Genomic DNA, 16,670 nt, shown 5'->3' on the forward strand with positions numbered 1-16,670 from the left:
AGGGTGGTGTTCTATGGGGGTTGTTCCTACCTTGGAGATCCTTTAGAATTCTTGGAGGGCTGGGTCCCTTGTCTATCACCATTCCATCAGTTCCTTTGGAGTAGTACCTGAGAATTAGCATTTCTAACAAGCACTCTGGTGTTGACTCCCCCACCCCCTTCACTTGGAGAATCAGGCCGCTTGGTTCAAATGCTTGCTTGAATGGCTAGGTGGAGACAGTTAAAAATAAACTCTGAAGGCTCATTTCTACTGGGTGCTTGTGGCTCATGCCTGTAATTCTAGCTATTCAGACTGAGATCTAAGGAAACAGGTTCCTAGCCAGCTGGGACCGACAAACCTATGAGACACGGATTAACTAGCCCCCAAGCTGAACGCTGAGGTATCCCAAGTGGTAGAGGACAGCCTTGAGCCCAAAACCACAAAGTCCTGGGTCCAAGCTTCAGTACTGGCACAGACACACACAGTGACAAACAGAAAAAGAAGAAAAAAGAAAGCTCAGTCCACAAGTCCAGGTATCAAGAAGGACCAGAGATTCCAGGGTTGTCATGTGATCCTGGGTGTAATGGTGTAATCAGTTCAAGTGGGTTCTGACGCCACTCATAAAAGGAGCGCTGCCTCTGTTGCCCTCACATGTGTTACTAAGGTCAAATGAAATGGATGTGAAAAGGAACAAGCTCAAAGCAGCATGCATCTGGAAATATGGCAAGGGTTTCTCACTACTTTCTTAAAATGTCACCAGCTTCTTCGGCTCACTTGCTTCCCTCATTAATTATACCAGCTTTGAGAATAGAGAGGATTTTTACTTCTGTAATAAACTCAAACCTCAAACTTAAAAAAAAAAATCACTCAATGAGCCCTGGCACTGGTGGCTCATTCCTATAATCCTAGTTACTCAGGAGGCTGAGATCTGAGGATCACAGCCACCTCGGAGAAGGAAAGTCCATGAAACTCTTATCTCCAGTTAACCACCAGAAAACTAGAAATGGTGCTATGGTTCAAAGTGGTAAGGTGGGGGCTGGGGATATAGCCTAGTGGCAAGAGTGCGTGCCTCGGATACACGAGGCCCTAGGTTCGATTCCCCAGCACCACATATACAGAAAACGGCCAGAAGCGGCGCTGTGGCTCAAGTGGCAGAGTGCTAGCCTTGAGCGGGAAGAAGCCAGGGACAGTGCTCAGGCCCTGAGTCCAAGGCCCAGGACTGGCCAAAACAAACAAACAAAGTGGTAAGGTGCTAGCCTTGAACGAAGAAGCTCAGGGACAGCTCCCAGGCCCTGAGTTCAAGCCCCACAACTAACAACAACAACAAAAAAATCACTCAATGAAATCAGACATGTCTTGCAAACATCAGAGCCAAGACTAATTCCCAGCTTTTACAGCTATGAAAAAGAGATGTAGAAGTCCCTATTGTAAATCGGGGTGGAGCCACAACGAATCTTTCATTCCTGTTTATATTGGCCCATGGATAAAAATGGCTACAAGTTACAGAATATTAAAAAATAAAGTCACTGTGCACAAATAACAAGACCACTCTATCCTTTCATATCACTGAAACTACTATTTATTTATGTTTTCCAGTCTTGGGTGGGGCCCCTTTTCACACCCAAGTTGCTTCTGGTCCCACTGCACGGGCTGACCCGGTTCCTGCTCAAAGGATGCACTTGTGACTTTTCAAAGATGTCATCCGCCCCAGCTCATTCTTCTAGGCATTCAGTAGCTTATCTCGGATCTCACCTTTGATTGTTAATAGGTCTTTAACAAATATCACAAAGGCCAGTCAGGATGCATTTCTGAAGGTGTGTTGGTTTCTGAGTCAGAAAGACCCTAGTGGAGAGCTAGTACATGAATGGCCACGGGAGGAATGGGTTTCTAACCACAGGGGTCGCACGATCCGGGTTGCGCTTCTGCGAGGCCGCCGGCAGGAGGCGCCCGCGCATCCGAAGCAAAGCGCGCACCCGTGGCCACCAAAGCGCGCTCCCGCGGAGACCCGCTGAGGGGGGCGGAGGGAGAGGACAGGAGAGGAGGAGCCGGAGGGGGCGCGGCTTCCTCCGCGTCCCTCACGGGCGCCGGGTCGCCCGCAACGCCGGGCTCAGGCTGGCGGCTGGCGGGGGTCGTGACAGTAGCGGCGGCGGCGGCGCTGGCGGGCGCGGGCCGCGCTCTGGCTCCCAGTGTTAGGACACAAGATGGCGGCGGCGCTCTGGAGGCCGGTCTCCTCCTCCTCCTCCTCCTCCGCGCGCTCCTCCGCCCCGCCGCTCACCGCCTCCTCGGCCTCCTCCTCCCCCTCTTCTTCCTCCTCCTCCTGCAGCAGCTCTAGCGAGCGCCGCGGCGCCGGCCCGCTCTCCCGCCGCTCGGGAGGGGGCTAGGCGAGGGGCGGCGTCGGCTGCGGGCGCCGAGGCCGCGCTGGGGCCGGGGCGGGGGCCGGGGCGGCGGCGGGGGCGGCGGGGGCGGCGGCGGCGGCGGCGCCGGGTGGGAATGGGGTCGCAGACGCTGCAGATCCTCCGGCAGGGGGTGTGGGCCGCGCTCAGCGGCGGCTGGTACTACGACCCGCACCAGGCCACCTTCGTGAACGCGCTGCACCTCTACCTGTGGCTCTTCCTGCTCGGCCTGCCCTTCACCCTCTACATGGTGAGTGTGAGAGTGTGTGTGGAGGGGGTGGGGGGGAGCGCCGGCCCCGCGGCGGGGTCCCCGGGCTCCCTGCGCGCGCGCCCCGGGCCCCCTCGCTCCGGCGTCCGCTCCGCTTCCCCTCCTCCTGCGGCCGCGGCCCCGCGCCTCCCCGGGCTCCCTCCTCTTTTCCGGGAAAACTGCTTTTCCCCCAGGCCCCTGCGGCTCGGGGCAACCTCTCTTCGCTCGTGGGATTTGGGGGTGGGGTGGGGCGGGGGAAGGGGGCTCGGCCCGAGCCCGGGGAGGAGCGGAGACGGCCCGGGTTGTCCCGGGTTCGCTGGCAGCCTTGGCGCTCCGCTCTCCGGGCGCCCTCGGGGCACTGCCTTGCCCGGGGCGCGCCTCGTCCCGCGGGCAGATGCTGCCCTGCGCCTAGCTACGGGCGGGCGGGCGCGCGCGCGCGGAGCCCGGAGTTGGAGAGGTTGTCATCGTGGGTCACCCCGGCTTCTAGCTGGTGCTTGGGAACGCGGCTCGTCACCGTCACGCCTGAGCGGGGGGGGGGGGGGGTGGGGGTGGGAATTATTGTTTGGCTCCCCAGTGGCTCCTTGCTGGTTGCTCTGTTCTGTGGGCAGCGGCTTTGGTGTTTTCCACGCCAAACCCGGGGGATTGGGGGGGGGAGGGAGCGGGAGCGATACGGGGAAATCTGGCTGGCATTTCACGGGTTTGTTTGGGTTGTTTCAAGGCCTTAGGCTGATAGGCAAAAAAGGAAAAGTCCTGCCTGTTGCCTGCTTCACAGTACCCAGCTTCTCGTAATGATCCGTGTTTATGAGAGCTGTTTGCATGAAAAGTGGAAACACATTAAAAAAAAAAAAAAGACCCGTGAGTTACGCAGTGCCGCATTTGGGAAAACTAGGGTGGAGAGGAATAACACAGCTCTAAGGAAAAAAAAATTAAACTAGCTGGAAGGGAAGACAGTATAGTAACTTTTAATATTCAGAAACATCTTTTGACTGTATCTTTGGAGCTAGAAAAATATCACAATACTAGTGGTATAAGACATGCCAAAGATGAGGACACCCAGTTCTTCCCTCAGTGATGCTCACTTGCACTAATTGTCAGGAAATACGCTGCTTGGGGGAAAATGTGCTAAATTTCACATTCTTCAGTAGGTTTTAAATTTTCATTGAAATTGCTTTGAAGGGACTTAGTGCTTGATCTTAAAAGAGAGCTATTTAAAAACATTGCTGATGGCTATTTTATTAGAGGACTTTTTTTCAGTCTTCTATCATTTCAATTAATCCTGGCATAAGGAGTTCTATTTGTACCACTCTGCCTTCCAGGAATATGACATCACTAATGAACAGGTTAATTACTTTGGGTGTAAGAATCCTCAGGCTGCCACAGAACTTTCACAGAAGATTTCTCTTGTACAGAAGAGTTATAGATTGAAAACTGAAAATGATCTTGAGATGTTAGGATTAGTTGCTATGTCCCAGTGCAAAGGCTTTCTGTTAGCACCTGCAACTGTGTGATCATGGTGTAAGCCTCCTTCTGTAATTAACAGACATTACTAATGGAAAACAAGAGCAAAGAGAAACCAATATGTTTTATTTAGTTGCTCCACTTTGGGAGTTTATTCGGTTAAATAGTTCTCAAGTATTTGAGTATCTGCTATGTACTAGACACTGTTGTTGGGTTCTAGGAAAATAAAAGTGTTTCTCTGATTTGTTTCAATTAATGGCATTGCCACTTTTCCCAAGATTTTTTTAAGCTCTTCTTGAAGCTGGGCACTGGTGGCTCACTCTTTAATCATAGCTACTCAGGAGGCTGAAGTCTGAGGATCAGCGTTCAAAGCTAGCCCAGGCATGAAATTCGATGAGACTCTTAATCTCCAATTAATCACTTAGAAGTTGCAAGTGGAGCTGTGGTTCTTGTGGTAGAGTAATAAATAGCCTTGAACAAAAAGCCCAGGAAAGGTGTTCAGGCCCTCAGTTCAAGTCTGGAACTCACACTCATGCACACTTGGTGCTCATACTCATGCACGCGCGTGCACACATACACACCTCCTTGATTATTTTTCTGTTCACATCTAGTCATTAGCAGATTGAGGGTTCTGTCTTCAGAACCTTCTAACTAGAATCCAGCTCACTATCAACTTGACTATCACAGTCTCTTGGTTTAAACCATCATTCTTTATCTTCTGAATTTTTTTTTTTTTTTTTTGCCAGTCCTGGGGCTTAGACTCAGGGCCTGAGCACTGTCCCTGGCTTCTTTTTGCTCAAGGTTAGCACTCTGACACTTGAGTCACAGCGCTACTTCTGGCCATTTTCTATATATGTGGTGCTGGGGAATTGAACCCAGGGCCTCATGTATACGGGGCAAGCACTCTTGCCACTAGGCCATATCCCCAGCCCTCTCTTCTGAATTTTTGCAGCATTCTAACCAGCTCACTACTTCTGCTCTTTATTCTCTATGCATGATCTTTCAGATCATATCACTTGGCTGCTTTTAGAGCCTGCCTTCTCTTGTGCTTCTGTCCTTGCCTTTTCTCCCAGGCTTCAACCGTACACAAATTTACCAGCAACATTCTGCCCCAAGGCCTTTGTATTTTTTCTTCACCCTGTCTGTGACTTCCATCCAGACACCTGTGTAGTTTTTCTGCGTATTTCATATTTCTGGCATATGTGAGACTTTCCCTGATATTCTGTGTGAAGTATCAGCTTCCTGAGCTCTAACCATACTTCATGGTCCTCTTCATAAAAGATAATACTTATCACTAACAGATACATACACAAATATGTTTGTGTGTGTGAACTTAATGTTTATATTATCTCATAGAATGTAAGTTGTAGTGGAGTAGAGACTTCATTTGGCTCACTACTATATTTTTAGGACCTAGATCACTGCCAAGCACATAGTAACTGGATGTTAAGTGAATGATTAGAAATGAACAAAACATAGCTTTGGCTATCAACTTCAAGTCTAGCCTAGGGATAATAAACAATTACAAGCACTAGAACTGTTAAAAAAGGTGAATGATGGCTGGGAATATGGCCTAGTGGCAAGAGTGCTTGCCTTGTATACATGAAGCCCTGGGTTCAATTCCCCAGCACCACATATACAGAAAACGGCCAGAAGTGGCGCTGTGGCTCAAGTGGCAGAGTGCTAGCCTTGAGCAAAAAGAAGCCAGGGACAGTGCTCAGGCCCTGAGTCCAAGCCCCAGGACTGGCAAAAAAATAAAAAAGGTGAATGACCCTGAATTTGTAGTCTTGGAGTGAGGGGAGGTATCTGCAAAAGAGGATTTGTAAACATTTGGAGAAGTCTTTGAGGTTGGAAGAGTCTTGAAGACTTTTTGCTTAGGATTCAAACTCTTTTCCCCCTTTCAATCAGGAGCTTTTGTGTATCTTTCAAGGGTGGAATTTATAGCTTCTGTAATTCTAGAACTTTTCAGTGAAAATCAAAAAGAGAAGTATTCCTTTTTGACCCTTTTAGATTTCTCTTTAGTTCTTGCCTCCTTTTCTTTTGATGTAATTAACTGTCTTGTCTAAGACATCATAGAAAGGAACTTTTTTGGGGGGTGGTATTTTTGTGAGTAGAAAGCAAATTGGAATTGGTGTTACCTTGATTTTTGGAATCTTGGCCGTGTTACTAATTGTGTGTCCTTTTGGCAAGACACTTTACCTTCCAACCTTGATTTCCTCAGCTGTGAGATATTTTTGTGAATATTTTGCAAAGAAAATTTTATGAAATAGTGAAATTACTCCCCTTCAGATTGGCCTTCAGTAAATGTCATTTGAAACAATTGCTAATTAGAATGTTTCACAATAATACTGTATGCTGGGAGATTAGATTGCTTTGTATTTATTGAGTCAAACCATTATCATAACATTATCCAACATATTGTTTTCTCCTATAAAGACAGCTATGTATAGATGTTGAAATAGGACATTTAAAATCCGTGTGTGTAAGTGGAGGCTGAGGGGTAGCTCCATGGTAGGTAGAGTGCTTATCCCGCACACACAGGCCCTGAGTTCAGTTCTTAACACCTACCAGCCAACAAACATAGCTGACATTAGAATCACTTGACAGTGTTAACAACTTGTGCATTCTGGTTCAGATCTGGAGCATATCTGATTGGCTTGTTTGTACATTATGAACTCTGTAGGTATATAGCCGCTGACATAATTTCCAGATGGGACTCAACATATCTATCTCTTGGCTGTCTTATAGGCATCTCAGAGGTGTTATATCTGAAGGGGTTGTGAATTTCCTGCTAACCCCAAAACAAGACAGTGTCACTTAGATCTGTCATCTTAATGTCATCGTTATGTTTCTGCTTGCTCATATGATCATCCTATCTTATGAGCATTTCTTACTGTTTCTACTGTAGAATATCTCAGATCTTCTTTTCACTTCCTATTCCAGGGTACTTTTCTATTGCCTGCAATAGTGTTTTTGTCTCTTTACAGGCCTTTGACTTTTTCTGCCCATTTGCAACTCTTCCTCTACAAGTAGAAGTCATAAATTGGGTTGTCACTCTTCTTTTTCATTTGGAAGTTAGAAAATTGAGTTTCTTTTTTCTAGCTTTTGAACATACAGATTTAATCAAGTAGAGTGTTTTCTGTAGCTGATAGAGTTAAAATTTCTAACACTTTACTAATGAAAAGTTTTAGACTTAGAAAAAGTTGAACATTTTGTATCCTCCACCTATATTCTATTGATTTTTTTTTTTTTTTTTTTTTTTTAGTCCATGTCCTTGTCTTTGACTCTATGTCCACATGTTTAGGGGATGCATGTAAAGAAGGTTACATAGTGCAGATAATAAATTAGTAGCTCATTGGCTAGAGTCTGGAGGCACAAATCTTGATGGAATCATGTAGTGCAAACTCACTATATTGTAGACTTTGAGATTAGGGAACTCAAGGTTAGAATGTTGAAGAGGACTTCACTAGAGAAAAATTGGGGTAAAATTTACTTGGAGCTTAGCAACATAGAGATACTATCTTCTAGGAAGGACTTAAAATAGCCTCAGAAATTTACAATAATGCTGTTTTGGAGGTTGTTGAGCATTATTGTAAATTTCTTATTCACTGAAATGTTGAGTAAAAGTACTTCAGTAACATTTTGTTGGTACTAGACCTTTTCCTAAAATACCTTGTAATTCAAACTTTTCTTAGTCGAAATTAAGTGTTTACTGCACCAACATGTTTACCCAGCAACTTCTGATTTTTGCTAGTCTTTGTACTCAGATAATTGGAGAGGCGATTGATTGGTTCTTCTTGATATTTCACCTAGCTAAATCATGGCTTTCTGTGTCTCTGAATATGTCTAGAAAGTGAGAACTATTTGGTCAGTATGCTAGGACACCTGGACACATGAGTAGTAACACTAGAATAGTGTAGATTAACAGTGTGGGAAAGTAAGAGTACAATAGACATTCCCTAGATCCTTGATTTCTTTTTTTTTTTTTTTTTTGCATGAAGTTGAACTTTACCAAATCACAGTGAAGTGAAAAGCAACAGATTTTGAGATCCATGGTTCCTCTGTCTTTCAAAAAAAACTGAATGGATATTTTCTTTAGTAGAAATGTAAACCAGTTCAGAGTTTTTATTCTTGGAGTCTGAATGGCTTCATCTTTTAATTTGTACCACTGATGCTAGTTTCTTTGTTTTATAAAAAAGAAAAGAAAGCCTAGGCAAAGGCAAGTCATTTCCTCTTGAGGTTTTTTAGGGAGGGAAAGGCCCATTCTGAAAGCTTTGTGTAAACCAAGTATAACTCTGAACTGACTATGATGGAAACATCCAGGAAGATTAGTCACAAATTTGAGAAGCTTGAATCATATAGCTGCCTGTTTTCTAGCCCTCCTCACTTCTTGTTTGAGTGTTGTCTAGACATAAACTAAGCAGGTTTCAACTACTCAATAATTCTTTTTAAAGCTTTACATTTTGATGTAATTTTAGATTTAGACACACTAAGTTACAGAGATAGTAGTTTCCATATACCCTCTACCTAGCTTCCACTTGTTTTAAAATGTTACATAACCATGACACACTTATCAAAATTAAGAAATTAACATTGGTGTGGTACTATTAATGGAATTACATTTTATGTGGATTTCCTGAGTTGCTTTTTCCTGCTCTAGAATCCAGTCCAGGATCTGTGTGTTAGATCATTATTTTTAATGTGGTTTTGTTACAGTTTTAACATTCTGGGCTTCTAGTCATTGAGGGTTGTTCAGTTTATAGAGATTTTCAAATATTTCATAGAGGTTTTATACCTACAATAGGTGTATTTTAGATATGCAGAAGAGGTATTATGCTTTTTTTTTTTTACTAGTCCTGGGCTTTGAACTCTGGGCCTTGGGTGCTGCCCCTAAACTTTTGCCCAAGGCTAGTGCTCTGCTAGCTAAGCTACAGCACCACTTCCAGCTTCCCCCCCCCCCCCCCGCCCTAATTGGCAATATGAGTTTCACTGACCTCCTGCCTGAGCTGGCTTCAAACCTTGATCCTCAGATCTCAGCCTCCTGAGAAGCTAGAATTACAGATGTGAGCCACCATTGCCCAGCAACATTTTTAGGTTGTGCATTAACTATTAGCCTGAATTGGACTGTTTTAAAATTGAGATTTTACATATGAAGGGTTTTATAAATGAAAATTATAAAATTGAAAAGTCTACACTTCATCATGCCAGGATGAGTACCTGTCTTTGTATAAAGCAGTATTGCCCAATTTATAAATTAGAGATGATGAGTACACAGCCATGTCAAGGTAGAATATGACTAATCTCTTGTGTCATAAAATGCTTAGAAATTGGAAGGAGGTGGTTATTATTTTCTAAAATGCTTTCTGCAGACAGTAGTCCATACGTTTAAAAGATTTACTGTGTGCCTGGCACTGTGATTATGAGATTATTTATGAGATTAATAATCATTTGAGCTGGGATGTTTCCATGGCCTTCCCACCAGAGAAAGGATATTTGTTCTTGGAAAAGATTGCTTATTAACAAATTACATGATCTTGGGTATAGTGTTTTGTTCTGCTGTCAAATATTTTATCATAATATGTTCAACACATTAAAGATTTCCCTGAGTTATTTTTTAACTTCTGAGACTATAATTTATGCCCATAAGATTATTGTTCATAGTATCTGACAGTTAAAAGAAAGGGTATAAAATCAGTTAAGTAACCCAAATAAACCAGTTGCTGTTTGTACACAGCAGCATTTTACTTTTGCCACAAATACACGTTAGATATAATTTTTACAGATATCACTGACCGTTGTGAAAAAAATCAAATGAACATGTCAAGAGAGTAAACAGGGTTTTGTTTTTGTTTTGCAAGTTTAGTAATGAAATCCTCAATTTAAGGATTTTCTTTCTATAGGCAGGGTGTCATGGCTAGTTTAAAATAGTTTCAAGAGGCAATTGTTGCAGCTAACCTAATTTATTAAAACAGTCCCTTGTTTTCCTCAGCGGTTTAAAAAATGCTACCTTTTTCATAATCTCAGATATTGTAGACTTTCTATTTTACTAGTATATCTGTTCTTACACAAATCTTATATTTTTCAGCTGGACAGTTTTATATAGATGAATCTGTTAACTAATTTTTTTTTTTTGCCAATCCTGGGGTTTGAATTCAGGGCCTGAGCACGGTCCCTGGCTTCTTTTTGTTCAAGGCCAGCACGCTACCTCCTGAACCACAGCACCACTTCTGGCTTTTTCTGTTTATGTGGTGTTGAGGAATTGCATCCAGGGCTTCATTCATGCTAGGCAAGCACTCCACCACTAATCCGCCTTCCTAGCCCCCAGATGAATATTTTTTTTTTTCTTGCATTCTATGTCATTTTTATTTTCCTGGCTATTTTTACATGCGTACTCTTTGTTTGTTTCCCAGGGGTACTATTGAGTTGGCATTAAATTTGTGGATTACTTTTGGGAGAATTTGGTGTGTGTGTGTTTGTGTAGATCTCTCTCTCTCTATATCTATATCTATATATCTCCATACACTGTTGAATTAAGATAATCTTTCCATTTATTTTATTTTTTTGTGGTTGGGGGAGATTGGTTATGGAGCTTGAATTCAGGGCCTGGGCTCTGTCCCTGAGCTTTTTCCCTCAAGGGTAGTGCTCAACCACCTTGAGCCACAGAACCATTTCTAGTTTTCTGGTGCTTAACTGGAAGATAAGAGCCTCATGGAATTTTCTGCTCAGGCTGTCTTTGAACTGTGATCCTCAGATTTCAGCCTCTTGAGTAAGATTGTAAGTGTGAGCCACTGGTGCATGGCTTCATTTATTCAACTTTTTAATGTTCATCAGAAAAAAATTTTTTTCTTGTTAACCTTACATATTTTTCTTAGCTTAGCCTTAGATTTTCTTTTCCAATATTAGTGTAGAAAAATACAGTCCTGATAAGCCCCCCCAACTCAATATTTATGATGCTATCAAAAAGGAGTAATAATTTCCTTAATATGTAAAAGTTACTATTTGTCTGTAAGAAACAACTTAGTAGGAAAATGGATATAGCATATGAACTGTTCAAAGAAAGATGAAATAAAAATGGTCCTTGAAACAGGTAACAGTGGCTCATGTCTGTAATCTTGGATTCTCAGTAGGATGTAGTGGAATCATAGAAGTGTTTCTTTCATCATGTTTCTAATTGGGCAATTGCCTGAATATAAGAAAAGTTTTAATATTTAAAATAACCTTTGTATTCTTGTTTTAGATTTATAGAAAAGTTGTAAATAAAGATAATCCAGAAAGATTCCATATACTAGCACTCAGTTTCTTTTATTGTGAACATCTTACATGAATGTGGGCAGACTGTCACAGCCATTGAGCTAATATTCTTTTTTTTTTTTTTTTTTTTCCAGTCCTGGGCCTTGTACTCAGGACCTGAGCACTGTCCCTGGCTTCTTTTTTGCTCAAGGCTAGCACTCTGCCACTTGAGCCACAGCACCACTTCTGGCCTTTTCTATATATGTGGTGCTGGGGAATCAAACCCAGGGCTTCATGTATATGAGGCGAACATTTTACCACTGGGCACCACTGGGCCATATTCCCAGCTCCTACTTTTTTATTTTATTCCAAGATCCTATCCAGAACTTGTACATCCAGCCTTACAAATTTAGCTTATTCTAATATTTTTTGTGTTTTTAAAAAGAACTGTTAAGCTATGCTGTTGTATTTTTAGTAACAGTTTTCTCCTTTTTTTGATAGTTAAGGCTTTTTTTTCTCTTCTGTAATTGTTATATATATACTTTTACAAATTTATGTTAATTAATAGTGAAAATAGAGACAGCTTTGCCTTTCTTACTGTAATGTGAATTCAAGTGTTTCAATGGAGATTCTGTGTCTTTGTTGGAATATTACTTCTTTTTACTGGGTTACAGTCTTATTTATTCATTTCCCAGACTAATATTTACCTCTATGTATTCTGAGGTTCCATACATTTTACTTACCTCATCTTTTTTCGTAGCTCATCTTTAGTGCTCTGGATTATATGTGCTCAAAGGTCTTTTTGTTTCTTTTTATCTGCTTATCTTAGTCTTGTCACTTCATGGCTTAAACATTACTAAAAACATCACATTTATTGTGTTATTATATATCCATGTAACATGTACTTCCAAGTTTTCTCATCTAATCCTTACTATGGCCTTGTAAAATGAAGATATTGTCATTCACAATTTACAGATGAGGGATAGGCTCTTACAGTTAAATCAGGGTGACACAAACTGCCTTTGTCATTTCTTTGATCTCCCAAACACCTACCTCCATAGTCATCTTTTGTTTCTTCTACCACACAGTCATGCAAGATGTTTGTGATTAATCTACTCCTGAAAGCCTATCTGTGATTGATTTGAGATGAACGTAATGTCCTCTGATCATTTTCAGTATGTGTTCTGAATCTAGACTTCTCAGAACTATCCTTTCCATCACCATCTAATTATATCCTTAATCCTGGCTCTCTTCCTTTACTAGTGTTATTGAATACAGTGCAAGTCCATTTATAAAGGTTCTCCCAAGGATTTAGTTATGGTTTTCACATATACTTACACTGTGAGAATTTGTCTCACTGATCACTTGGGGCCGGGGTTAGCTTATTCTGTGGGATATATTATAAATGAGTTTTATTAAACTTTAATGTCATTTCACTTACTGGTCTAATGTAGGGTTCCTATCCTGTAGTGTTTGTATCAGATACTATCTCCTGGTCATTGCTGATGCTCTCACACTTGCTGCTTTGCTCCAAGTAGAGACCATACATTGGCAGTCTACTTATATATCGTCAATTCCAGTTTATTGTAAACAAAACCTGAAACTATAGTCCTTAGAAATAAGTAAATTGAAGAGCTTAGCTGCATTTTCCAAAGGATAGAAAACCTTTTGGGGAAGACCTTAACATAAATTTGAGTTTGCAATGCTTTTGTCTTCTACTGAATAGAGACCAAGGATGATGTACAGTACTTAGAACAATGCCTCACATAGGAGAATTGAGAAACTGCCCTAGAGCATACATTCTTCATGGGAGCTGTATGACTCTTTCTTAGTGGCCAAAAATTAGTTCTTGGGAGTATATGAAAAAAAATTGTGTATGTGTGTATGTAATGTGCGTGTGCTTGTGTACATGCACGTGAGTGCTGGTACTTGGGCTTGAATTGAAGGCCTGGGCACTGTCTCTTAGTTTTTTTCAGTCAAGGCTGGCACTCTTCCACTGGAGCCACAGCTCTACTTCTGGCTTTTGTAGTTAATTGGAGATGAGTCTTACAGGCTTTTCTGCCAGGGCTGGCTTTGAACCACAGTCTTCATATCTCAGCATCCTGAGTAGTTAGAATTACAGGCATGAGCCACCAGCACCCAACAAAACTTACTCTTTTTAGGTACATATATAATGTAAGTATATTTATTGTATGTATGCACACATAGTACATATATATATATATACACAATACTATAATATAGATGCAAAGTATATGTGGTATTAAAACTTTCAAGGAAGGAAATGACTAGGGAAAAACAAGTATACAGGGCTGGGGATATAGCCTAGTGGCAAAAAGTGCCTGCCTCGGATACACGAGGCCCTAGGTTCGATTCCCCAGCACCACATATACAGAAAACGGCCAGAAGCGGCGCTGTGGCTCAAGTGGCGGAGTGCTAGCCTTGAGCGGGAAGAAGCCAGGGACAGTGCTCAGGCCCTGAGTCCAAGGCCCAGGATTGGCCAAAAAAAAAAAAAAAAAAAAAAAAAAAACAAAAAAAAACCAAGTATACAAAGATTCCTTTAAAAAGGCAGTACTAAGAAACTTTCCTTTGGACTAGATCATTTAGTAGTGGTTAAAAATTTAGGCTCTTGGGCTGGGAATGTGTCTTAGTGGTAGAGTGCTTGCCTAGCATGCATGAAGCTCTGGGTTTGATTCCTCAGTACCACATAAACAGAAAAGGCCAGAAGTGGTGCTATGGCTCAATTGGTACAGTGCTAGCCTTGAGCAAAGGAAGCTCAGGTACAGCATCCAGGCCCTGAACTCAAGCTCCAGGACTGGCAAAAATAAATAAATAAATAAATAAAAATCAGGGTCTAGAGACATTGCTGTTATCGTCCTATTTCTGCCACTTAACCATGGGCAAAATGCCTTTGTCGCCTCAATTTTGTCACTGTCAAATAAAAACAATAGTTGTTGGGAGCCAACCCATTTAAAGCACCTGGCACTTGATAAGACATCAAAGTAGTTACTCTAAGAAATTAAGGAGAGAGTAGTTCTGGTTTATTGCTATATTGTCATTCCTAGAAGTATCTGAGATGACATAGGTGTTTAGTAGACATTCATTGAATGAAGTTCTGATTTCTTGAATTTGTTGGAGTTGTCTTAATGGGAAACAAGGAAATGGAGGAGATGGTAAGCTGTCTAGTGTTCCCTTTTTTTGTGTGTGTATGCATGTTAGACATCTTTCACATTTACTTCACCTTAAATCTAATGTGTGGCTTATTTTCTAGTTTTAGCATTTCCTTTTTTTTTTTTTGCCAGCCCTGGAGCTTGGACTCAGGGACTAAGCACTCCCTGGCTTCTTTTTGCTCAAGGCTAGCACCCTACCACTTGAGCCATAGCACTAAGCCATATTCCCAGCCCTAGCATTTCCTTTTAAATGTAGAAATAAATTGATTATATAGGATACATTACCCTGATTATGTTTCAAATAAATTGAATGAGTTCAGGAAAAATGTGATAGGAATGATATATGGGTTGTTCTGGTGACAATTTTAGGAGAGCTAATGTATTTCTTTTAATTCATAAATCTTACTGATCTTCATTTTGTGATAGGACTTTAGCTTGTAATTTATTCCATGGAATTTTAGTGAAACATAAAAGAATATAATCAATTAATTTTTGATTATCAGGGTTTTTTGGGGTTTTTTTTGCCAGTCCTGGGGCTTGAACTCAAGGCCTGAGCACTGTCTCTGAGCTTTTGCTCAAGGCTACCACTTTACCACTTGAGCCACAGTGCCACTTCTGGCTTTTCTGTTTATGTGGTCCTGAGGAATTGAACCCATGGCTTCATGCATGGTAGGCAAGCACTCTGGCACTAAGCCACATTCCCAGCCCTGATTATCAGTTTTATGTGTATTAATTTATTTTGTTAGTGAATTACATTATTTTCACTTTAAGCCTTAATTTTGTTATGGCTCCCATAAGTTTTCTTTTTTAAAAATCTTAAATATTTATTAGCATCTATTAAAATAATAATGGGCTTCATTATGCCTTTTTTTTTTTTTTTTTTTTTTTGCCAGTCCTGGGCCTTGACCTCAGGGCCTGAGCACTGTCCCTGGCTTCCTTTTGCTCAAGGCTAGCACTCTGCCACTTGAGCCACAGTGCCACTTCTGGCAATTTTCTATGTATGTGGTGCTGAGGAATCAAACCTAGGGCTTCATGTATACAAGGCAAGCACTCTTGCCACTAGGCCATATTCCCAGCCCCCATTATGCCGTTTTCATACTGATACATGAATGATCACATCCTTCATTGCCCTACCTCCTTCCCCACCTCTCTCCTGCTGATCCTCTTCTTCTTTCCAGATAGTCTTTTAATCTAGATTCCATATAATAGAAAATATTCAATATTTGTCTTTCTGAGTCTAATTTTGCTTAGGTTTGATTCATTTTCTTGCCTGGAAATGACATAATTTTGGTTTTCATTATGGCTGAATAATATTGCATTGTGAATATGTGCTACATTTTCTTTTTTTTTTTTTTTTGGCCAGTCCTGGGCCTTGGACTCAGGGCCTGAGCACTGTCCCTGGCTTCTTCCCGCTCAAGGCTAGCACTCTGCCACTTAAGCCACAGCGCCGCTTCTGGCCGTTTTCTGTATATGTGGTGCTGGGGAATCGAACCTAGGGCCTCGTGTATCCGAGGCAGGCACTCTTGCCACTAGGCTATATCCCCAGCCCCTACATTTTCTTGATACCTAGAATCATTCTATAACTTGTAAGCCTTAGATTTGAGCTACTACTTTTTGCTTGTATTACATACTGCATCTATAAAAGCATAATTATTTATTTATATATGAGCAAATATTTTTTATATTTCCCTAAAAGATGAGATCTCACTAGATACATCCTGAACTGCATTTTGTGGGATATAATATAATAACAAGATAATATAGTTACCATTTTCCATAGTTGAAGTCACATTGACAGGACTTGTTAGTGAATGGATAATCTTACTTACTCTGTGTCTTGAAAAAATCACTTCAGTGGAATAGATAAAAAAAATGACACTGTTAAAAAAGAAATGTACTTATTACCTGAATTCTGTAACTGTAACCCCTCTATACATCACCTTTATGACAACAAAAAAAAACAACCCAAAACAACAAATGAGATAAAGAAAAAGCCAAGCTGTTAAAATTGACTATGAGAGCTTCTGATCCTCTCACCATTTAGAAATTGACTTTTACTAGTTTACTCCGTTATTTATTTGAACTGATCAATAAAGTTTTTAGAAGTTCCAAGCTGGACTTCTGAATTAGTTGATCTGCTATGTAGCTAGATTTGTAGAGTATTAGGGTGGTTTTTTTTTTCCTGTGGGAAAT

At 41.5% G+C, this 16,670-nt stretch overlaps 1 protein-coding gene across 6 annotated transcripts in view; it reads left to right on the forward strand.

Annotated features, from left to right (window-relative positions):
* Window positions 1–2,085: 2,085 nt before the first annotated feature.
* The window catches only part of Pcnx1 (pecanex 1), a 171,897-nt gene continuing 157,312 nt past the window's right edge, over window positions 2,086–16,670 (forward strand). For 5 of the 6 annotated variants that reach the window (XM_048362361.1, XM_048362362.1, XM_048362359.1 and 2 more), the window contains exon 1: window positions 2,439–2,622. In XM_048362361.1, the coding sequence (XP_048218318.1) occupies window positions 2,470–2,622 (153 nt within the window). In that variant the 5' untranslated portion in view covers window positions 2,439–2,469. Of the gene's footprint in view, window positions 2,623–16,670 lie in introns of all 6 variants that reach the window. The other variant, XM_048362358.1, reaches the window with a different exon arrangement.

Source organism: Perognathus longimembris, chromosome 14, assembly GCF_023159225.1.
Source record: "Perognathus longimembris pacificus isolate PPM17 chromosome 14, ASM2315922v1, whole genome shotgun sequence".
Taxonomy (NCBI): Eukaryota; Metazoa; Chordata; class Mammalia; order Rodentia; family Heteromyidae; genus Perognathus; species Perognathus longimembris.